This window comes from Podarcis cretensis (assembly GCF_951804945.1).
Source record: "Podarcis cretensis genome assembly, chromosome: 2".
Taxonomy (NCBI): domain Eukaryota; kingdom Metazoa; phylum Chordata; class Lepidosauria; order Squamata; family Lacertidae; genus Podarcis; species Podarcis cretensis.
The window spans coordinates 118,646,111-118,662,989 of NC_137171.1; the positions used below are offsets into that span (position 1 = coordinate 118,646,111).

Genomic DNA, 16,879 nt, shown 5'->3' on the forward strand with positions numbered 1-16,879 from the left:
TAAACAGGCCCATTTTTGCGGGCGGACCCCAAACTCTATTTTTTTTTTAATGATATTTATTAAAGTTTCCAATAAAAACATATAAACACAGACAACAATAAAAACATACACAAACAAAAAACCAAAAACAAGTATAATTTCAGACCTTATTTTCTTAAACCTAATTTCCCCGACCTCACACCTCCCCCTTCTGTATTCTAATCTCATTTATCATATCAGCAAATCCATTCCCTTATTTCCCATAGTTTTTGATAATTCTGTTCTTTTTCCTTAATCAACGCCCCTGAAAACCACTAATTTTTAAACCCATGACTTTCTAGCCTTCGTTAATTTTATAATATTTATTAAGATAGTCTTTAAATTTCTTCCAATCTTCTTCCACTGTCTCTTTATCCTGGTCTCGGATTCTGCCGGTCATCTCTGCCAGTCCCATGTAGTCTGTCATCTTCATCTGCCATTCTTCCAGGGTGGGTAGATCTGGTGACTTCCAATACTTTGCAATAAGAATCCTTGCTGCTGTAGTAGCATACATAAAAAAAGTTCTGTCCTTCTTTAACACCACATGGCTAACCATACCCAGGAGGAAGGCCTCTGGTTTCTTCAGGAAGGTATATTTAAATACCTTTTTCATTTCATTATATATCATTTCCCAGAAAGCCTTGATCCTTGGGCATCGGACCCCAAACTCTAGTACAAGGGTTCCCAAACTGTGGTCTGTGGTGGTTTGTATGAAATATTGATTTTAATTGTATTTCTGGTGTATCAAGAAATGGAGGGTACATTTCATCATATGTGGTGGACATGTAAATCAGCAAAGGATTTATGGGAGATGATCTATAACAATATAGATGATATATAATGAAATGGAGGGGGGTGTTTTAAAGGACTTATATAAAAAGACCAGAAATCTCCTTATTAGGAATATTAGGATGTCCTCACAGATCAAAATGATTTGTTACTTGAAGCAATCACAGCAGCCCAAATGATATATGCTCGGAAATGGACAGAGGGAACAACGCCAACGAAGGAGGAATGGCAAATGAAATTGATGGAACGTGTGGAATTAGCAAATATGAATTATAGAAGAGACCAGGAAGGTGAAGTATTTAAGGAGGAGTGAAAAATGTTTGCAGAATATCTGAAAAATCATGTCAAACAGGTTAAGCAGGGTTGGAGTAAATTCAGCAGTTTAAAGTATATGAAGTTGTAATGCGGAGGGAGAGGGGAAATTATGGAGTAATAAGAATATGCAGTTGTAATGCGTTAATATCTAGAACCATGAAAGGGGGGAAGGGAAGTCAATGACTATGACTGTGTGCGTAAATTGAACGGAATATGAAAACTTGTAATGGAAAGAGAGAGAATGAGAATGCAGTGCCAGGGCTCTGGCATCATACTAGAGCCCTTCCTTCATCCTCCTGAATCTAGTTCTTTTGTTTCTTACTTTGTCTTTCCTTGTGCCATGGAATTCCAATTGTATTACCAATAAAATGTAATATGAGAAATAAGATTCAATAGAAGAAATAGAAGAAGAAATAAAAATGCAATTAAACAAACACGCAGCATCTACCACAGTGCATTACAGTTGCTACAACAGATGGAAAAGGCATTAAGTGGTCCACCAAGGCCACCAGCAATTTTTGTGTGATCTGGTTTCAAGTGACACAAATGTGTGAATCGGGATAAGGCAGATTCCTATGTTCCTTAGTTCTGAGGTTTCTACAGTGCCGGGTTCAGAAACAAACCCTGTCTTCCCCTTTCTCTTCCTCTGTGAGCAGATGATGCCAGGAACAAAGTTTTCTGCCTGGGTTGTGGTCACAGCTTTGCCCTCCCATTTTATGCCTTAATTTGAACACGGAACACACGTTTTGTACTTGAGCCTCACCCCCCACACAGACACCCACTCACACCACCTATCTACACAATTTATTGTTGTGTTTTATTTTATCCTGGAGTGGTTTGGTTCCTTTTCGTTGCCCAGTGCTATGGTGATTTGAATTGTTTTTCAACAGTACAGTTTTAAGTAGTTTTTAAAAAACCACTCTTCTAGATCCTCATAAACAGCAGCTTACCTGGGTCTCAACATGAAGCATTTTTACTCAAACTTCTGCTTAAAAACTTCCAAGGAAGGAGATTCTGCCACCTCCCAAAGGAGACCATTCCCACAGTTGAACAGCTCTTTTTATCAGAAAGTTCTTTCGTAAGTCTAGTTGGAATCTCCTTATATTGTATTGCACCGTATATCAAACTTGAGTCCAGGTGTTGTTGGACTACAACTCCCATCATCCCTAGCTAGCAGGTCCAGTGGTCAGGGATGATGGGAATTGTAGTCCCAAAAAAACCAGGGAGGGGAAAGTTTGAGAAACACTGGAAGATACTACATCCCCCAGAAGGCTTTGGGTCTGCATAAGAAAGACCGCTAGGCGTGGGAAGTCCCACAATGCAACAGGCTCTCTGGTAGAAGCATTTCCCGCACTGCAGGTCGCTTTGGGAGCTCATCACGGAAGAGAAGCTGCATCTGACTCATGTAACGGGTGAATGCGGGTGAGAAGCAAGAGAGGGAAGATACAGGTCTAAGGGTTTATCCACACTTATACTTGAATCCCCCACCTCACCCCCAAAACGGCTCTATCGTGCTCAGTTAGAGGAGCAAGCAGCAATTCAGATTTCCCCCAGTTTGGCCTTTAATCCAACCTATCTCTAAAGAGCAGGTTTTTCCCTTGGAAAGGAGTGGGATAAGGGGAAAACTTCCCAGACGTGTACTTTCCTAAGCGGATGTGTGAAGAAAAGAGTGGGGAGAGGCTGAATTGTAGAATCAAAAGAATGTAGAGTTGGAAGGCGATCTGAGGGCCATCTAATCCAACCCCTGCAATAGAGGCATTGGAATATGCAGTTGTAATGCGTAGATATCTGGAACCATGGAAGGGGGGGAGGGAAGTTGATGACTATGATTGTGTGAGTAAATTGAATGGAATATGAAAACTAATGGAAAAAAGCACATTTAAAAAAATTGAAAAAGATAATGCAGTGTCAGGGCTCTAGCACAAAACCAGAGCCCTTGCTCTGCCCTCCCCAAAGCCAGATACAGTCATAAAAAGGTAAAGGTAAAGGTACCCCTGCCCGTACGGGCCAGTCTTGACAGACTCTGGGGTTGTGCGCCCATCTCACTTAAGAGGCCAGGGGCCAGCGCTGTCCGGAGACACTTCCGGGTCACGTGGCCAGCGTGACATCGCTGCTCTGGCCAGAGCCAGAGCCAGAGCCAGAGCCAGAGCCGCACATGGAAACGCCGTTTACCTTCCCGCTGGTAAGCGGTCCCTATTTATCTACTTGCACCCGGAGGTGCTTTCGAACTGCTAGGTTGGCAGGCGCTGGGACCGAGCAGCGGGAGCGCACCCCGCTGCAGGGATTCGAACCGCCAACCTTTCGATCGGCAAGCCCTAGGCGCTGAGGCTTTAACCCACAGCGCCACCTGTGTCCCCCTAGATACAGTCATACCTCGGGTTAAATATGCTTCAGGTTGAGTGTTTTCAGGTTACGCTCCCCAGCAACCCGGAAGTAACGGAATGCATTACTTCCGGGTTTTGCCGCTCTTGCATGCGCAGACGCTCAAAATGACGCCACGCGTATGTGCGGAAGAGGCAAAATATGACCTGCACATGCTCAGATGCACAGTCGTGGGTTACGTTCTACTCAGGATGCGAATGGGGCTCTGGAACGGATCCCGTTCGCATCCAGAGGTACCACTGTAATTGTAATTCTGGTTTTTCTTTTGCCTCTTATATTGTCTTTTCTTGTACCATGGAGTTCCAATTGTAATAGCAATAAAATGAAATATAAAAATCAGATTCAAAATAAGAAATAAAAGAAGTAATTAAAATGCAACTGAACAAACATACAGCATCTGTTTTTCAACAGTCTACAGTTTTAAGTTCTGTGTTTTTTTTAAAAAAACACCCTCCCAGATCCCATAAATGACAGCTTACATAGGGCTCAGCTGCAAGCATTGTTTCTCAAACTTGTGGTGTTTTTGGACTACAACTCCCATCATCCCTAGCTAGCAAGACCAGTGGTCAGGAATGATGGGAGTTTGTAGTCTAGCATTGTTTGGGTGGGTGCTAAGTTTGATAAATACTGAAAGAGACTACATCTCCCAGAAGGCTTTGGGTCTGGATAAGAAAGAAGACAAGGACTGGGCAGCCCCAGAATGCAATGGGATTTTGCTTTCTCCCCTCAGCCCTCTTTTTCAAGGAATCTTCTTGGTGGGAAGGGGAGGACGCAGAACAAGATTGTTGTGATAAGGAAAATTAGGGGGGTGTTTGCAGGGTGTCCTTAGGGAGTTTTGGGAAGAGAAGCTGCAGCTGACTTGTGTAAAGTTATATATAACATATATATGAATGAGTGAGTGAGTGGTGCAAGGGCTCAGGTAGCATCCTAGAGCCCCTCACTCTGCCTTCCTTAAGCCAAATAATTATATTTATTGTGCTTCTGTTGTTTAATAGAATCATAGAATCTTTCGTCTGGAAGGGGTCCCAAGGGTGATCTAGTCTAACCCCCCACAATGCAGGAATCTCAGCTAAAGCATCAATGACAGAGGGCCATCCAACCTCTGCTTAAAAACCTCCAAGGAAGGAGATTCTGCAACCTCCCGAGGGAGACCGTTCCCACGGTCGAACAGCTCCTATTATCAGAAAGTTCTTTCGTACGTCTAGTTGGAATCTCCTTATATCATATTGTACTGTATATCAAACTTTAGTCCCCAGGTGTTGTTGGACTACAACTCCCATCATTCTTTGCTTGCAGGACCAGGGACCAGGGATTATGGGAATTGTAGTCCAAAAAAAACAGGAGCAAGATTGAGAAACACTGGAAGATACTACATCTCCCAGAAGGCTTTGGGTCTGGAAAAGAAAGAACGCCAGGCGTGGGAAGCCCCACAATGCAATGGGCTCTTGCTTTCTCCCCTGAGTCCTCCTTATCAGGGCAGGAAGTGGAGGAGGAAAAACAAGGGGTTTGCAATAGGACTTTAGAGGGGAAAGCCTTTCTGTGAAGGCTGCACATGGGGCAGGATGGAGGTCGCTTGAAAGGTGTCCTTTGGGAGCTCATCACAGAAGAGAAGCTGCAGCTGAATTGTGTAACAGATGAATGTGGGTGAGAAGCCGGAAAGGGAAGACACGGGTCTAAGGAAAATTAGGGGGGTGGTTATCCACACTTACTCTTGTATCTCCCCCCCAAAAAACTGCTCTTTCGTGCTCAGAGGAGCAAGCTGCCATTCAGATTTCCCCCAGATTGGCCTTTGATCCAGCTTACCCATAAAGAGCAAGTTTTTGGGAGTTGTAGTGCAAAAACACCAGGAGACTCAAGTTTGAGAAACAATGCTTGCAGGAGAGGACCAAGGGGGAAACTGCCCAGACATGCGCTTTCCTAAGCAGATGTGTGGGGGAAAGAGTGGAGAGAGGCTGAATCGTACAATCAAAGAATTGTAGTGTTGGAAAGGGATCTGAGGGTCATCTAGTCCAACCCCTGCAATGGAGCCAGTGGAATATGCAGTTGTAATGGGTAGATATCTAGAACCATGGAAGGGGGGGAGGGAAGTTGATGACTATGATTGTGTGAGTAAATTGAATGGAATATGAAAACTTGTAATGGAAAAAAGCATTTATTTTTTTAAGAGAATGCAGTGCCTGGGCTCTGGCATCATACCAGAGCCCTTGCTCTTCCCTCCCCGAAGCCAGATAATGGTAATTATGGTGTTTCTTTTGCTTCTTATATTGTCTTTTCTTGTGCCATGGAATTCCAATTGTAATAGCAATAAAATGCAATATAAAAAATAAGATTCAAAATAAGAAATAAAAGAAGCAATTAAAGTGCAATTGAACAAACATACAGCACCTGCTTTTCAACACTCTACAGTTTTAAGTTCAGTTTTTTAAAAATACACCCTCCCGCATCCCATAATCAGAAATAGTACCTCGGGTTAAGAACTTTGCTTCAGGATGAGAACAGAAATCGTGCAGCAGCGCAGCGGCAGTGGGAGGCCCAATTAGCTAAAGTGGTGCTTCAGGTTAAGAACAGTATCAGGTTAAGAACGGACCTCCAGAATGAATTAAGTACTTAACCTGAGGTACCACTGTATATGAATGAGTTGTGCAAGGGCTCGGGTAGCATCCTAGAGCCCTTCACTCTGCCTTCCTTAAGCCAAATAATTATATTTCTTGTGCTTCTTTTGTTTTTTAGAATAATAGAATCTTTGGATTGGAAGGGACCCCGACGGTCATCTAGTCCAACCCCCTGCAATGCAAGAAACTCAGCTAACCCATTCAATTGTAAAAGGCAATATAAAAAATAGGATTAAAAATAAGAAATAAAAGAAGCAATTAAAGTGCAATTGAACAAACATACAGCACCTGCTTTTCAACACTCTACAGTTTTAAGTTCAGTTTTTTAAAAATACACCCTCCCGCATCCCATAATCAGAAATAGTACCTCGGGTTAAGAACTTTGCTTCAGGATGAGAACAGAAATCATGCAGCAGTGCAGCGGCAGTGGGAGGCCCAATTAGCTAAAGTGGTGCTTCAGGTTAAGAACAGTATCAGGTTAAGAACGGACCTCCAGAATGAATTAAGTACTTAACCTGAGGTACCACTGTATATGAATGAGTTGTGCAAGGGCTCGGGTAGCATCCTAGAGCCCTTCACTCTGCCTTCCTTAAGCCAAATAATTATATTTCTTGTGCTTCTTTTGTTTTTTAGAATAATAGAATCTTTGGATTGGAAGGGGCCCCGACGGTCATCTAGTCCAACCCCCTGCAATGCAAGAAACTCAGCTAACCCATTCAATTGTAAAAGGCAATATAAAAAATAGGATTAAAAATAAGAAATAAAAGAAGCAATTAAAGTGCAATTGAACAAACATACAGCACCTGCTTTTCAACACTCTACAGTTTTAAGTTGTGTTTTTTAAAAAAGCACCTTCCCGGATCCCATACCTAACAGCTTACCTAGGGTTGAGCTGCAAGCATTTTTTCTCAAACTTGAATCCCCTGGTGTTTTTGGACTACAACTCCCATCATCCCTAGCTAGCAAGACCAGTGGTCAGGAATGATGGGTATTTGTAGTCTAACATTGGTTGGGTGGGTACCTAAGTTTGATAAATACTGGAAGAGACTACATCTCCCAGAAGGCTTTGGGTCTGGATAAGAAAGAAGACAAGGACTGGGGAGCCCCAGAATGCAATGGGATTGTGCTTTCTCCCTCAGCCCTCCTTTTCAAGGAATCTTCTTGGTGGGAAGGGGCGGACGCAGAACAAGATTGTTGTGATAAGGAAAAGCACTTGGGGGGGGATCGCTTGCAGGATGCCCTTAGGGAGTTTTGGGAAATGAAGCTGCAGCCAACTTTTGTAATGTTATTTATAATGTATATATGAATGAATGAATGAATGAATGAGTGATGCAAGGGCTCGGGTAGCATCCCAGAGCCCCTCACTCCGCCTTCCTTTAGCCAGATAATTATATTTCTTGTGCTTCTTTTGTTTAATAGAATCATAGAATCTTTGGACTGGAAGGGGACCCAGGGGTCATCTAGTCCAACCCCCTGCAATGCAATAAACTCAGCTAGCACATCCATGACAGATGGCCATCCAACTTCTGCTTAAAAGCTTCCAAGGAAGGAGATTCTGGAACCTCGCAAGGGAGACCGTTCCCACGGCTGAACAGCTCTTATTATCAGAAAGTTCTTTCGTAAGTCTAGTTGGAATCTCCTTATATTGTGCTGTACTGTATATCAAACCTGAGCCCCCAATTGTTGTTGGACTACAACTCCCATAATCCTTTGCTTGCAGGACCAGTGGTCAGGAATGATGAGACTTTGTAGGGTGGGTACCCAAATTTGAGAAACTCTGGAAGAAACTACATCTCCCAGAAGGCTTTGGGTCTGGATAAGAAAGAAGGCTTGAGAAGCCTCACAGTGCAATGCACTTTTGCTTTATCCCATCAGCCCTCAGGTACTCTTCTTGGCAGGAAGGGGAAGAGGCGGAACAGGATTGTTGTGATAAGGAAAAGCACATTGGAGCAAGACAGAGGTCACTTGCAGGGTTTCCTGTGGGAGCTTATCACAGAAGAGAAGCTGCAACTGACTCATGTAATGTGTGAATGTGGGTGAGAAGTAGGAGAGGGGAGGTATGCGTCTAAGAGCTTATCCACACTATTGGCCCCCCACCTAACCTCCAAAACTGCTCTTTCGTGCTCAGTTAGAGGAGCAAGCAGCAATTCAGATTTCCCCCAGACTGACCTTTGATCCAGCCTATCCCTAAAGAGCAAGTTTTTCCCTTGGAAAGCAGCGGAGCAAGGGGAAAACTGCCCGGACATGTGCTTTCCTAAGCAGATGTGTGAGGGAAAGAGTGGGGAGAGGCTGAATCATTGAATCAAAGAATTGTAGAGTTGGAAGGGGATCTGAGGGTCATCTAGTCCAACCCCCTGCAAAGGAGCCAGTGGAATATGTAGTTGTAATGGGTAGATATCTAGAACCATGGAAGGGGGGGAAGGGAAGTTGATGACTATGATTGTGTGAGTAAATTGAATAGAATATGAAAACTTGGAATGGAAAAAAGCATAAATATATATATATATTAAGATAATATATATATTAAGAGAATGCAGTGCCAGGGCTCTGGCACCATACCAGAGCCCTTGCTCTGCCATCCCCGAAGCCAGATAATTGTAATTCTGGTGTTTCTTTTGCTTCTTATATTGGCCTTTGATCCAACCTATCCTAAAGAGCAAGTTTTCCCCTGGAAAGGAGTGGGGCAAGGCAGAAACTGCTCAGACACATGCTTTCCTAAGCGGATGTGTGAGGGAAAGAGCAGGGAGTGGTAGAATTAGAGAGTACGGAATCTGGAAGGGGGAAGGGAAGTCGATGACCATGATTGTGTGAGTAAATCAACGGAATACGAAAACTTGTAATGAAAAAGGCACAAATAATTGTGTGTGTAGATAGATATATAGATAGATAGGGCGTTGCCAGGGCTCTGGCACCATCCCAGAGCCCTTGCTCCACCCTCCCGAAGTCAGATAATTGCATTTCTGGTTTTTTTGTTTGTATTTTCCTTTGCCATAGAATTCTGATTGTAGTGCCAAATTCAGCTAAATCATACATTACAACCTCTGCTTGAAAACCTTCATGGAAAGTGAGGTGTGTATGTGAGAGTAAAGGGGGAGGTGAAGTCCCCTTGGACTTTTGTTCCTAAAATCGCTGGATGCTCTATTAGACTGCAGCAATATAATTGGAAATAATTGGTGGTGGATCAAAATTGGCTTATTTAAATTGTTGGTTGGTAAAATCAAAAACTTCTTAGGATACCATTTACAAGAGGGCCCCTGAGATTTCAACTGCCTAGGGGCCTCCACAGGGTTTAATCCTGCATTGGTGGTGGCAGGAAAACAATAGGGATTTTCAGGACATAACAGACTTCCCAAAAGAAGCTTCTGGTTGTGCGGGCTGGTGGGTAGATTGGCAGACAGGATTGTTGGGTTGCCATGCATCTGGAATTTCCTGGAAATAGCCAGGATCCGGCTGTCAGAAATGGTGTCCGGGTGGACATTGCTGTAATGTCCGGAAAAATCAAGATGTCAGAGGTGTAGAATTTGGTGAATTTCCATGAATTTGCCCTGCCCAGAAAAAGCTCAAAAACTTGTGTCCAGATTTTCACTTTTTGAAATATGGCAACTCTAAGGATCCGTGAGACACATAATGGTCTGGACAAGTTGAAACAATGGAGGGGCTGAAGGTGTTCTCTGTCTTGAATCCTCCAACATTCATTCTTCAAATTCGAGTGTTTTGAGGAGAAACTTCACCCTTTCCACTTTTGTCCTGCCATGCATAATTTTATAAATTTCTATTGTGTCACCTCTCACTTTGCTTTTCTGAAAAGCCCCAAATGCTTTTTGATGTGCGGTGACCTGTATTATTCCAAATGCAGCTGCACCATAGATTTGTATAACGGCACTATGATATTGTATGGAGAATTTGCCTTTTTCACAGACTCCGTACACACACTGGGCCAAAATCTTTGAGCTGTTCACTATGACCCCAAGGTTCTTGCTGATCAGTCAATGCCAGTAGGTTTCCAAGCACAATTCAAAGTTGGTGCAATTCAAAATGTTGGGCTCCTGCCCTGTGGAACACCCTCCCATCAGATGTCAAGGAAATAAACAACTATCTGAGTTTTAGAACACACCTGAAGGTAGCCCTGTTTAAGGAAGTTTTTAATGTTTGATATTTTCTTGTGCTTTTAATTCTGTTGGGAGCCACCCAGAGTGGCTGGGGCATAAATTATTATTATTATTATTATTATTATTATTATTATTATTATTATTATCATCATCATCATCATCATCTCATAGGCCAATGAGAGGCCACTGCTGAAAGCATACAGGGTGGTAAAAAGAGGCGGCCCCACATCCGTCGTGATCCTGCGCCAAGCCATCAGTTGAAAGCCAAGGAGAACGATGCAGAAGTGCCTTTCCCTGGGAACGATGTTATTGCTGGAGCACTCCTACTGTCGCCCAGCCAGTCCAGGTAGGTCAGCGACTAAATGGTTTTCACATGCATATGCCCTGTGGAATGCCCTCCCTTTAGATACAGATAGGTAGCCGTGTTGGTCTGCCATAGTCAAAACAAAAAATTCCTTCCAGTAGCACCTTAAAGACCAACTAAGTTAGTTCTAGGTATGAGCTTTCGGGTGCATGCACACTTCTTCAGATACTTTAGATGTCAAGGAAATAAGCAACTAACTGACTTTTAGGAGACATCTGAAGGCAGCCCTGTGTAGGGAAGTTTTTAATGTTTGAAGTTTTGTTTTGTTTTTAGTCCTCTGTTGGGAGCTGCCCAGAGTGGCTGGGGAAACCCACCCTGTTGGGCACGGTATAAGTAATAAAATTGTTGTTGTTAAAGAGGAATCCAGAGGTCATTGTGCACCGGGCAAATCTTCTGGAAAGAAGAAATAAGGAGCAATTTATGCAGACAGTGACATTATGCCACAGACTGTGCCAGAGGATAGTGTCACACTCACCAACGGCAGGTTAAGGGGAACACCATGCCAAGAGGGAGCCGCTGGGGGAACCACAACAATGAGGAACATTGGAAGGGGAGAGTTGTTGGGGCACCAAATTTCGGCATTTCACGGGGCGGTGTTGAAATTTCAAAGCCCAAAGTCCGCCATGCACTCACACCTTCCTTGTGTGGCTCAATGTAGCTTTCAAGGTGGGGGGTGGGATTGTAACAACCTATCACTACCTCATGACAAGGAATAATAATAATAATAATAATAATAATAATAATAATAATAATACAGTGGTGCCTCGCAAGACGAAAAGAATCCGTTCCGTGAGGCTCTTCGTATAGCGGTTTTTTCGTCTTGCAAGGCAAGCCCATTGACAGCTTAGCGGATTAGCGCTATTAGCGATTTAGCGGCTTTTAGCGGATCAGCTGTTAAGCGGCTTAGCGGCTTAGGAAAAGGGGGGGGGGGGAGAAAGAAACCCCGCAGGAACTCGCAAGACATTTCGTCTTGCGAAGCAAGCCCATAGGGAAATTTGTTTTGCGAAGTGCCTCCAAAACGGAAAACCCTTTCGTCTAGCGGGCTTTCCATCTTGTGAGGCGTTCGTCTTGCGGGGCACCACTGTAATAATAATAATTATTATTTATTTATACCCCGCCCTCCCGAGCCGAAGCCGGGCTCACAGCAGCTAACAACAATAAAAGTAACACAGCATTCTAAAAACAATTCATTCTAAAATCAATTCAAAATTAAACCACTGGCAACCATTGGGCCAGAGCTCCGCGAAGATTGCCGAGGGAGGGAGTCAGGCTGTGCCCTGGCCAAAGGCCTGGTGGAACAGCTCTGTCTTGCAGGCCCTGCAGAAAGATGTCAAGTCCCACAGGGCCCTAGTCTCTTGGGACAGAGCGTTCCACCAGATCGGGGCCACAGCCGAAAAAAGCTGTGTTTGGAAAAGTTTGGAAGTTTAGTCACCTTCGTGGAATGCCAGCAAGAAACATCAAAAATGCTGCTGGGAACCTGACCCCAATGATAAGGTGATCTGGATGGCAGCCTCGTACACTCACTTGCACATCCTGAAAAGCCACTTCTGTGAGGGAGAGACTTCACCAGGCAAGGCCTTCATCCACCTGCCTTGTCCCATCCTCCAGTCTCTGCTTCTCAATTTTTTTATTCTGTTATGTTATGCACTGTAGCTTGCTGTTGTGTTAATGATTGTAGCTTGGAAGTTATTTATTGTAATTGTTAAGAGTGGGTTTCTGTTTAATTTTTATATGCTGATATTTAATACTATTCTATACTACAGTGGTGGGACGCAGGTGGCGCTGTGGGTTAAAGCCTCAGCGCCTAGGACTTGCCGATCGAAAGGTCGGCGGTTCGAATCCCTGCGGCGGGGTGCGCTCCCGCTGCTCGGTCCCAGCGCCTGCCAACCTAGCAGTTCGAAAGCACCTCCGGGTGCAAGTAGATAAATAGGGACCGCTTACCAGCGGGAAGGTAAACGGCGTTTCCGTGTGCGGCTCTGGCTCGCCAGAGCAGCGATGTCACGCTGGCCACGTGACCCGGAAGTGTCTCCGGACAGCGCTGGCCCCTGGCCTCTTAAGTGAGATGGGCGCACAACCCCAGAGTCTGTCAAGACTGGCCCGTACGGGCAGGGGTACCTTTACTTTACCTTTTATACTACAGTGGTGCCTCGCAAGATGAAAAGAATCCGTTCTGCGAGTCTCTTCGTCTTGCGGATTTTTTGACTTGCGAAGCAAGCCCATTGACGGCTTAGCGGATTAGCGCTATTAGCGGTTTAGCGGCTTTTAGCGGCTTAGCGGATAAGTGGCTTAGCGGCTTAGAAAAAGGGAGGGAAGGGGGGAAAAACCGCAGGAACTTGCAAGACATTTTCGTCTTGCGAAGCAAGCCCATAGGAAATTCGTTTTGCGAAGCACCTCCAAAACGGAAAACTCTTTCATCTTGCAAGGCATTCGTCTTGCGGGGCCCCACTGTATTCTAGTGATTGTTGAATGCTAATTTATTTGATGTGGGTTGCTTATTTTAAAGTTATGTTTTATTATCTTTTTTTTTTTTTTTTTTATAATGATTTTTATTAATTTTCCACACATAAAATAAAGAACAATGTAACACAGTATAACTTCATAATCATCGGTGTTATGTTTTATTATCACATTAGATTGTTATGGTGTACGTTCTTTGTTTCTTCAGCTTGTAAACTGCCTTGGGTATCGTAAGATAGAAAGACGGTTTTCAAATTAAAAGTGATGATGATGACTAAAGAGAGGCCACTTTGTGTGGAGAACAGAGGGGCTGTGGGCGTTATGCCCAAATCTGGGCCTACCCCTGGCTACACTTAATGTCAATTGTGGGGGGTTGTGAGAGCTTTCACAGGTTCAGGCTTCATATCTTGCGTATCATAGCACAACCATTATTCAGTTTGTATTGTGTGGTTCCTTCTCTTCCAGACTCAGACTAACTTTCCACCCTTCTCTTTCTCTAAGCAGATGACACCAGCAGAAAATATGCCTGCCCGAGCTGTGGCGAGTGCTTTGCCTCCACCTGGGCTCTTGACAGACACCAGAGAATCCACACAGGAGAGAAGGCCCAGAACGGCAGTGAGAGTGGGGAATGTTTTGGTCAGAGTTCAGGGCTTTTGAGCCACCAAAGTACTCGCCAAAGAGAAAAACCCCATAAGTGTGCAGAGTGTGGGGAAAGGTTTTGTCATCGATCCGTCCTTGTGCTCCATCGGAAGGTCCATGCAGCAGACAACTCCTATCACTGCCGGAAGTGTGGAGAGAAACATTCCCCACTCTCGGATTTTGTGAAGCATCTCAGAGCCCACGCAAGAATAAAACCGTACAGATGCTTGGAGTGTGGGAAATGTTTCCCTCAGGAATTGCAGCTTTCTGAACACCAGAGAGTCCACACAGGAAATAAACGACACAAATACTTACAGTCTGAGACGAGCTTTTCTAGACGGCGGCAACTGGTGAGACGTCAGCAGATCTATAAGGGGGGTAAACCCTATAAGTGCATGAAATGTGGCAAATCGTTTGCTCAGCACACTGTCCTTGTGATCCATCGGAAGGGTCACTCGGGAAAGAAACCATATAAATGCTTGGAGTGTGGGGGAAATTTCCCTAGCCGATCAGTTTTTGTGAAACATCAGAGAATCCACACAGGGCCCCACAGATGTGATGGGTGCAGGAAAAGTTTTCTCTGGAGATCACAGCTTCTTGTACACCGGAAAATCCCCACAGGACAGAAATGCCACAAATGCAGTGATTGTGAGTCATCCTTCTCTTGTAGGCCACAACTTGTTATTCATCAGCGAACCCATTCAGGAGAAAAGCCTCATATGTGCTTGGAGTGTGGGAAACGCTTCCCCACAAAATCAGATCTTGTTCAACACCAGATAACCCACCCAGGAAAGAAACCCTATCAATGCACAGAGTGTGGGAAATGTTTTCTTGATAAATCTGCCCTTTTGAGCCATCAGACGGTTCACAGTGGAGAGAGGCCCCATAAATGTGCGGAGTGTGGGGAAAGGTTTGTTTCGCCGTCAGAACTTGAAATCCATCAGGGAATCCACACAGGAGAGAAACCCTACAAATGCAGGGAATGTGGAAAATGCTTTGCCGGCCTAGCAGACCTTGATGAACACCAGAGAGTGCACACAATAAAGGGGCCTTATGAATGTAGAGATTGTGGGAAATGTTTTTCTACTTCATCACATCTTAATAGACACAAGAAAGCCCACCCAGGGAAGCCATATATATGTTTGGACTGTGGAATGATATTTTCTCATTCACATACCCTTAAGGGGCACCAGAAAAAGCATACAGTAAATAGATGCCATGAATGCTTGGAATGTGGGAAATGTTTTGCTAGGAGAGACGGTCTTGTGACTCATCAGAGAACCCACACAGGGGAGAAGCCCTACAAATGCTCAGAGTGTGGGAAATGCTTTTCAAGGAGAGACGGTCTTGTAAAACATCGGAGAGTCCACACAGGTGAGATATCCTATAAATGCACAGAGTGTGAGGAATGTTTTACCAGCGAATCACAGTTTATCATCCATCAGAAAAGCCATGCAGGAAATAAACCCTACCAATGCACAGAATGTGGAAAAGTCTTTACCAAGAGTAAGAACCTTCGTAGACACGAGAGAAATCATACTAATTTGGAACCCTACAAATGTGTGGAATGTCGAAAACACTTTGCCAGCCTAGCAGACCTTGATGAACACCAGAGAGTGCACATAGGAGAGGGGCCTTATAAATGTGAAGATTGTGGGAAATGTTTTTCTGTTTCAGCACATCTTATGAGACATAAGAGAATTCACCCAAGAAAGCCATATAAATGTTTGGACTGTGGAATGATATTTTCTCATTCACATACCCTTAAGGGGCACCAGAAAAAGCATACAGTAAATAGATGCCATAAATGTGAAGATTGTGGGAAATGTTTTTCTAGGAAACACTGTCTTGTGCTTCATCAGAGAACCCACACAGGGGAGAAGCCCTACAAATGCTCAGAGTGTGGGAAATTCTTTTCGAGAAGAGACGGTCTTCTGAAACATCAGAGAATCCACACAGGAAAGATAGTCTATAAATGCACAGAGTGTGAGGAATGTTTTGCTAGTGAATGGCGGCTTATGATCCATCAGAAGAGCCATGCAGGAGATAAACCCTACAAATGCACGGAATGTGGAAAATTATTTACCAAGAGTAAGAACCTTCGTAGGCACGAGAGAAATCATAATAAATCGGAACCCTAGAAAGCATATCTCATAACCCCTTGGACAATCAATACAGGAGACAAGCCCTACAAATGCTTGGAGTGTGAAAAATGTTTTTCTGAAAAGTTGGAGCTTCTTATACCCAAGAGAGTCCACACAGGAGAGAGGCCTTACCAGTGTGTAGAGTGTGGGAAATGTTTCTCACAGAGAAACCTTAAAAAACACCAGAGACTCCATAAAGAATAGAAAGCATATAAATGTTGGGAGTGCGGGAAATGTTATTTAAATAAGATTTTGTTACAGATTTTTAATAATACAATAAGATAAAAAAACCAAATCTAAATAAAAAACAGAAACAAAGAGAGATGGATAAGAGAAAATACCAAAGGAAAACAACAATATAGAAGAAAAGAAAAGAGAAAACGACTTCTGATTCTCCCGCCTGTCTGTTACATAAAATAAATTATTAAAAATATTCACCCTAGAATGACATCCAACAGATCTACTTTCTGTTAGGTAATATTTTCCCAGTCTTCTATTCCAAATGTATCTGATTAGTTCATATTCCTTTATAAACAAAAAGTCCAGAGGGGGTTCTCTAATTATTGCTATTAATAAATTTCAGCAATCATTTTCCTCTAAACAAACAAATGAACTTTACCTCTATTAACTTCAACCATTCCTCCATAGTAAATGTTAAAATATCTTTCCATCTTTGTCCACACAAGAGTTTATTCTATTTATATATTAAAATAGTATGCCACAATCCTTTTTTTATTGTGTATTCATTAACTGAATTTCCAGGTTGTAGACAGAGACCTTTCTCTCTCAACTCTCTCTCTGCTGGCTCAGGGTGTCTCTTCATTTCTCCATCCATGGCTTCATTCCACTCCTCCGACATCACAACAATTCTACTTTTTCATTCCTCTGCGAAGAGCTTTTCCATTTTCTGGCAACCCTTTATCGAAATTGCTCCCTGAAGTCTCTGTGTCCTCTTTGTTTCCATTTTCCATTTCATCCTCTCTCTCTCTCTGTTTCCATTTTCCATTTCATCCTCTCTCTCTCTCTCTCTCTCTCTCTCTCTCTCTCTCT

At 43.5% G+C, this 16,879-nt stretch overlaps 1 protein-coding gene across 4 annotated transcripts; it reads left to right on the forward strand.

Moving 5' to 3' along the window:
- The first annotated feature begins 2,442 nt into the window (after positions 1–2,442).
- Positions 2,443–16,553, forward strand: LOC307207221 (uncharacterized protein). 4 transcript variants are annotated; one of them, XM_079961028.1, is made up of 5 exons: positions 2,443–2,544; positions 7,536–7,735; positions 7,837–7,998; positions 10,429–10,571; positions 13,548–16,553. In XM_079961028.1, exons 4-5 carry the CDS (start codon positions 10,502–10,504, stop codon positions 15,824–15,826), a joined length of 2,349 nt encoding a protein of 782 aa, XP_079817154.1. In that variant the 5' UTR covers positions 2,443–2,544; positions 7,536–7,735; positions 7,837–7,998; positions 10,429–10,501; the 3' UTR covers positions 15,827–16,553. The 4 variants fall into 4 exon arrangements, with proteins under 4 accessions (XP_079817154.1, XP_079817152.1, XP_079817155.1 ...); XM_079961026.1 differs by lacking the exon at positions 7,837–7,998; XM_079961029.1 differs by lacking the exon at positions 7,837–7,998 and having other exon boundaries at positions 13,551–16,553.
- Positions 16,554–16,879: the final 326 nt, after the last annotated feature.

Excerpts from the sequence above, each read along its gene's own strand:
- LOC307207221 (XM_079961028.1), top strand. The coding sequence starts at position 10,502 with ATGCAGAAGTGCCTTTCCCTGGGAACGATGTTATTGCTGGAGCACTCC. Across the intron at positions 10,572-13,547 it reads CTGTCGCCCAGCCAGTCCAG|CAGATGACACCAGCAGAAAA; the intron begins GTAGGTCAGCGA and ends TCTTTCTCTAAG.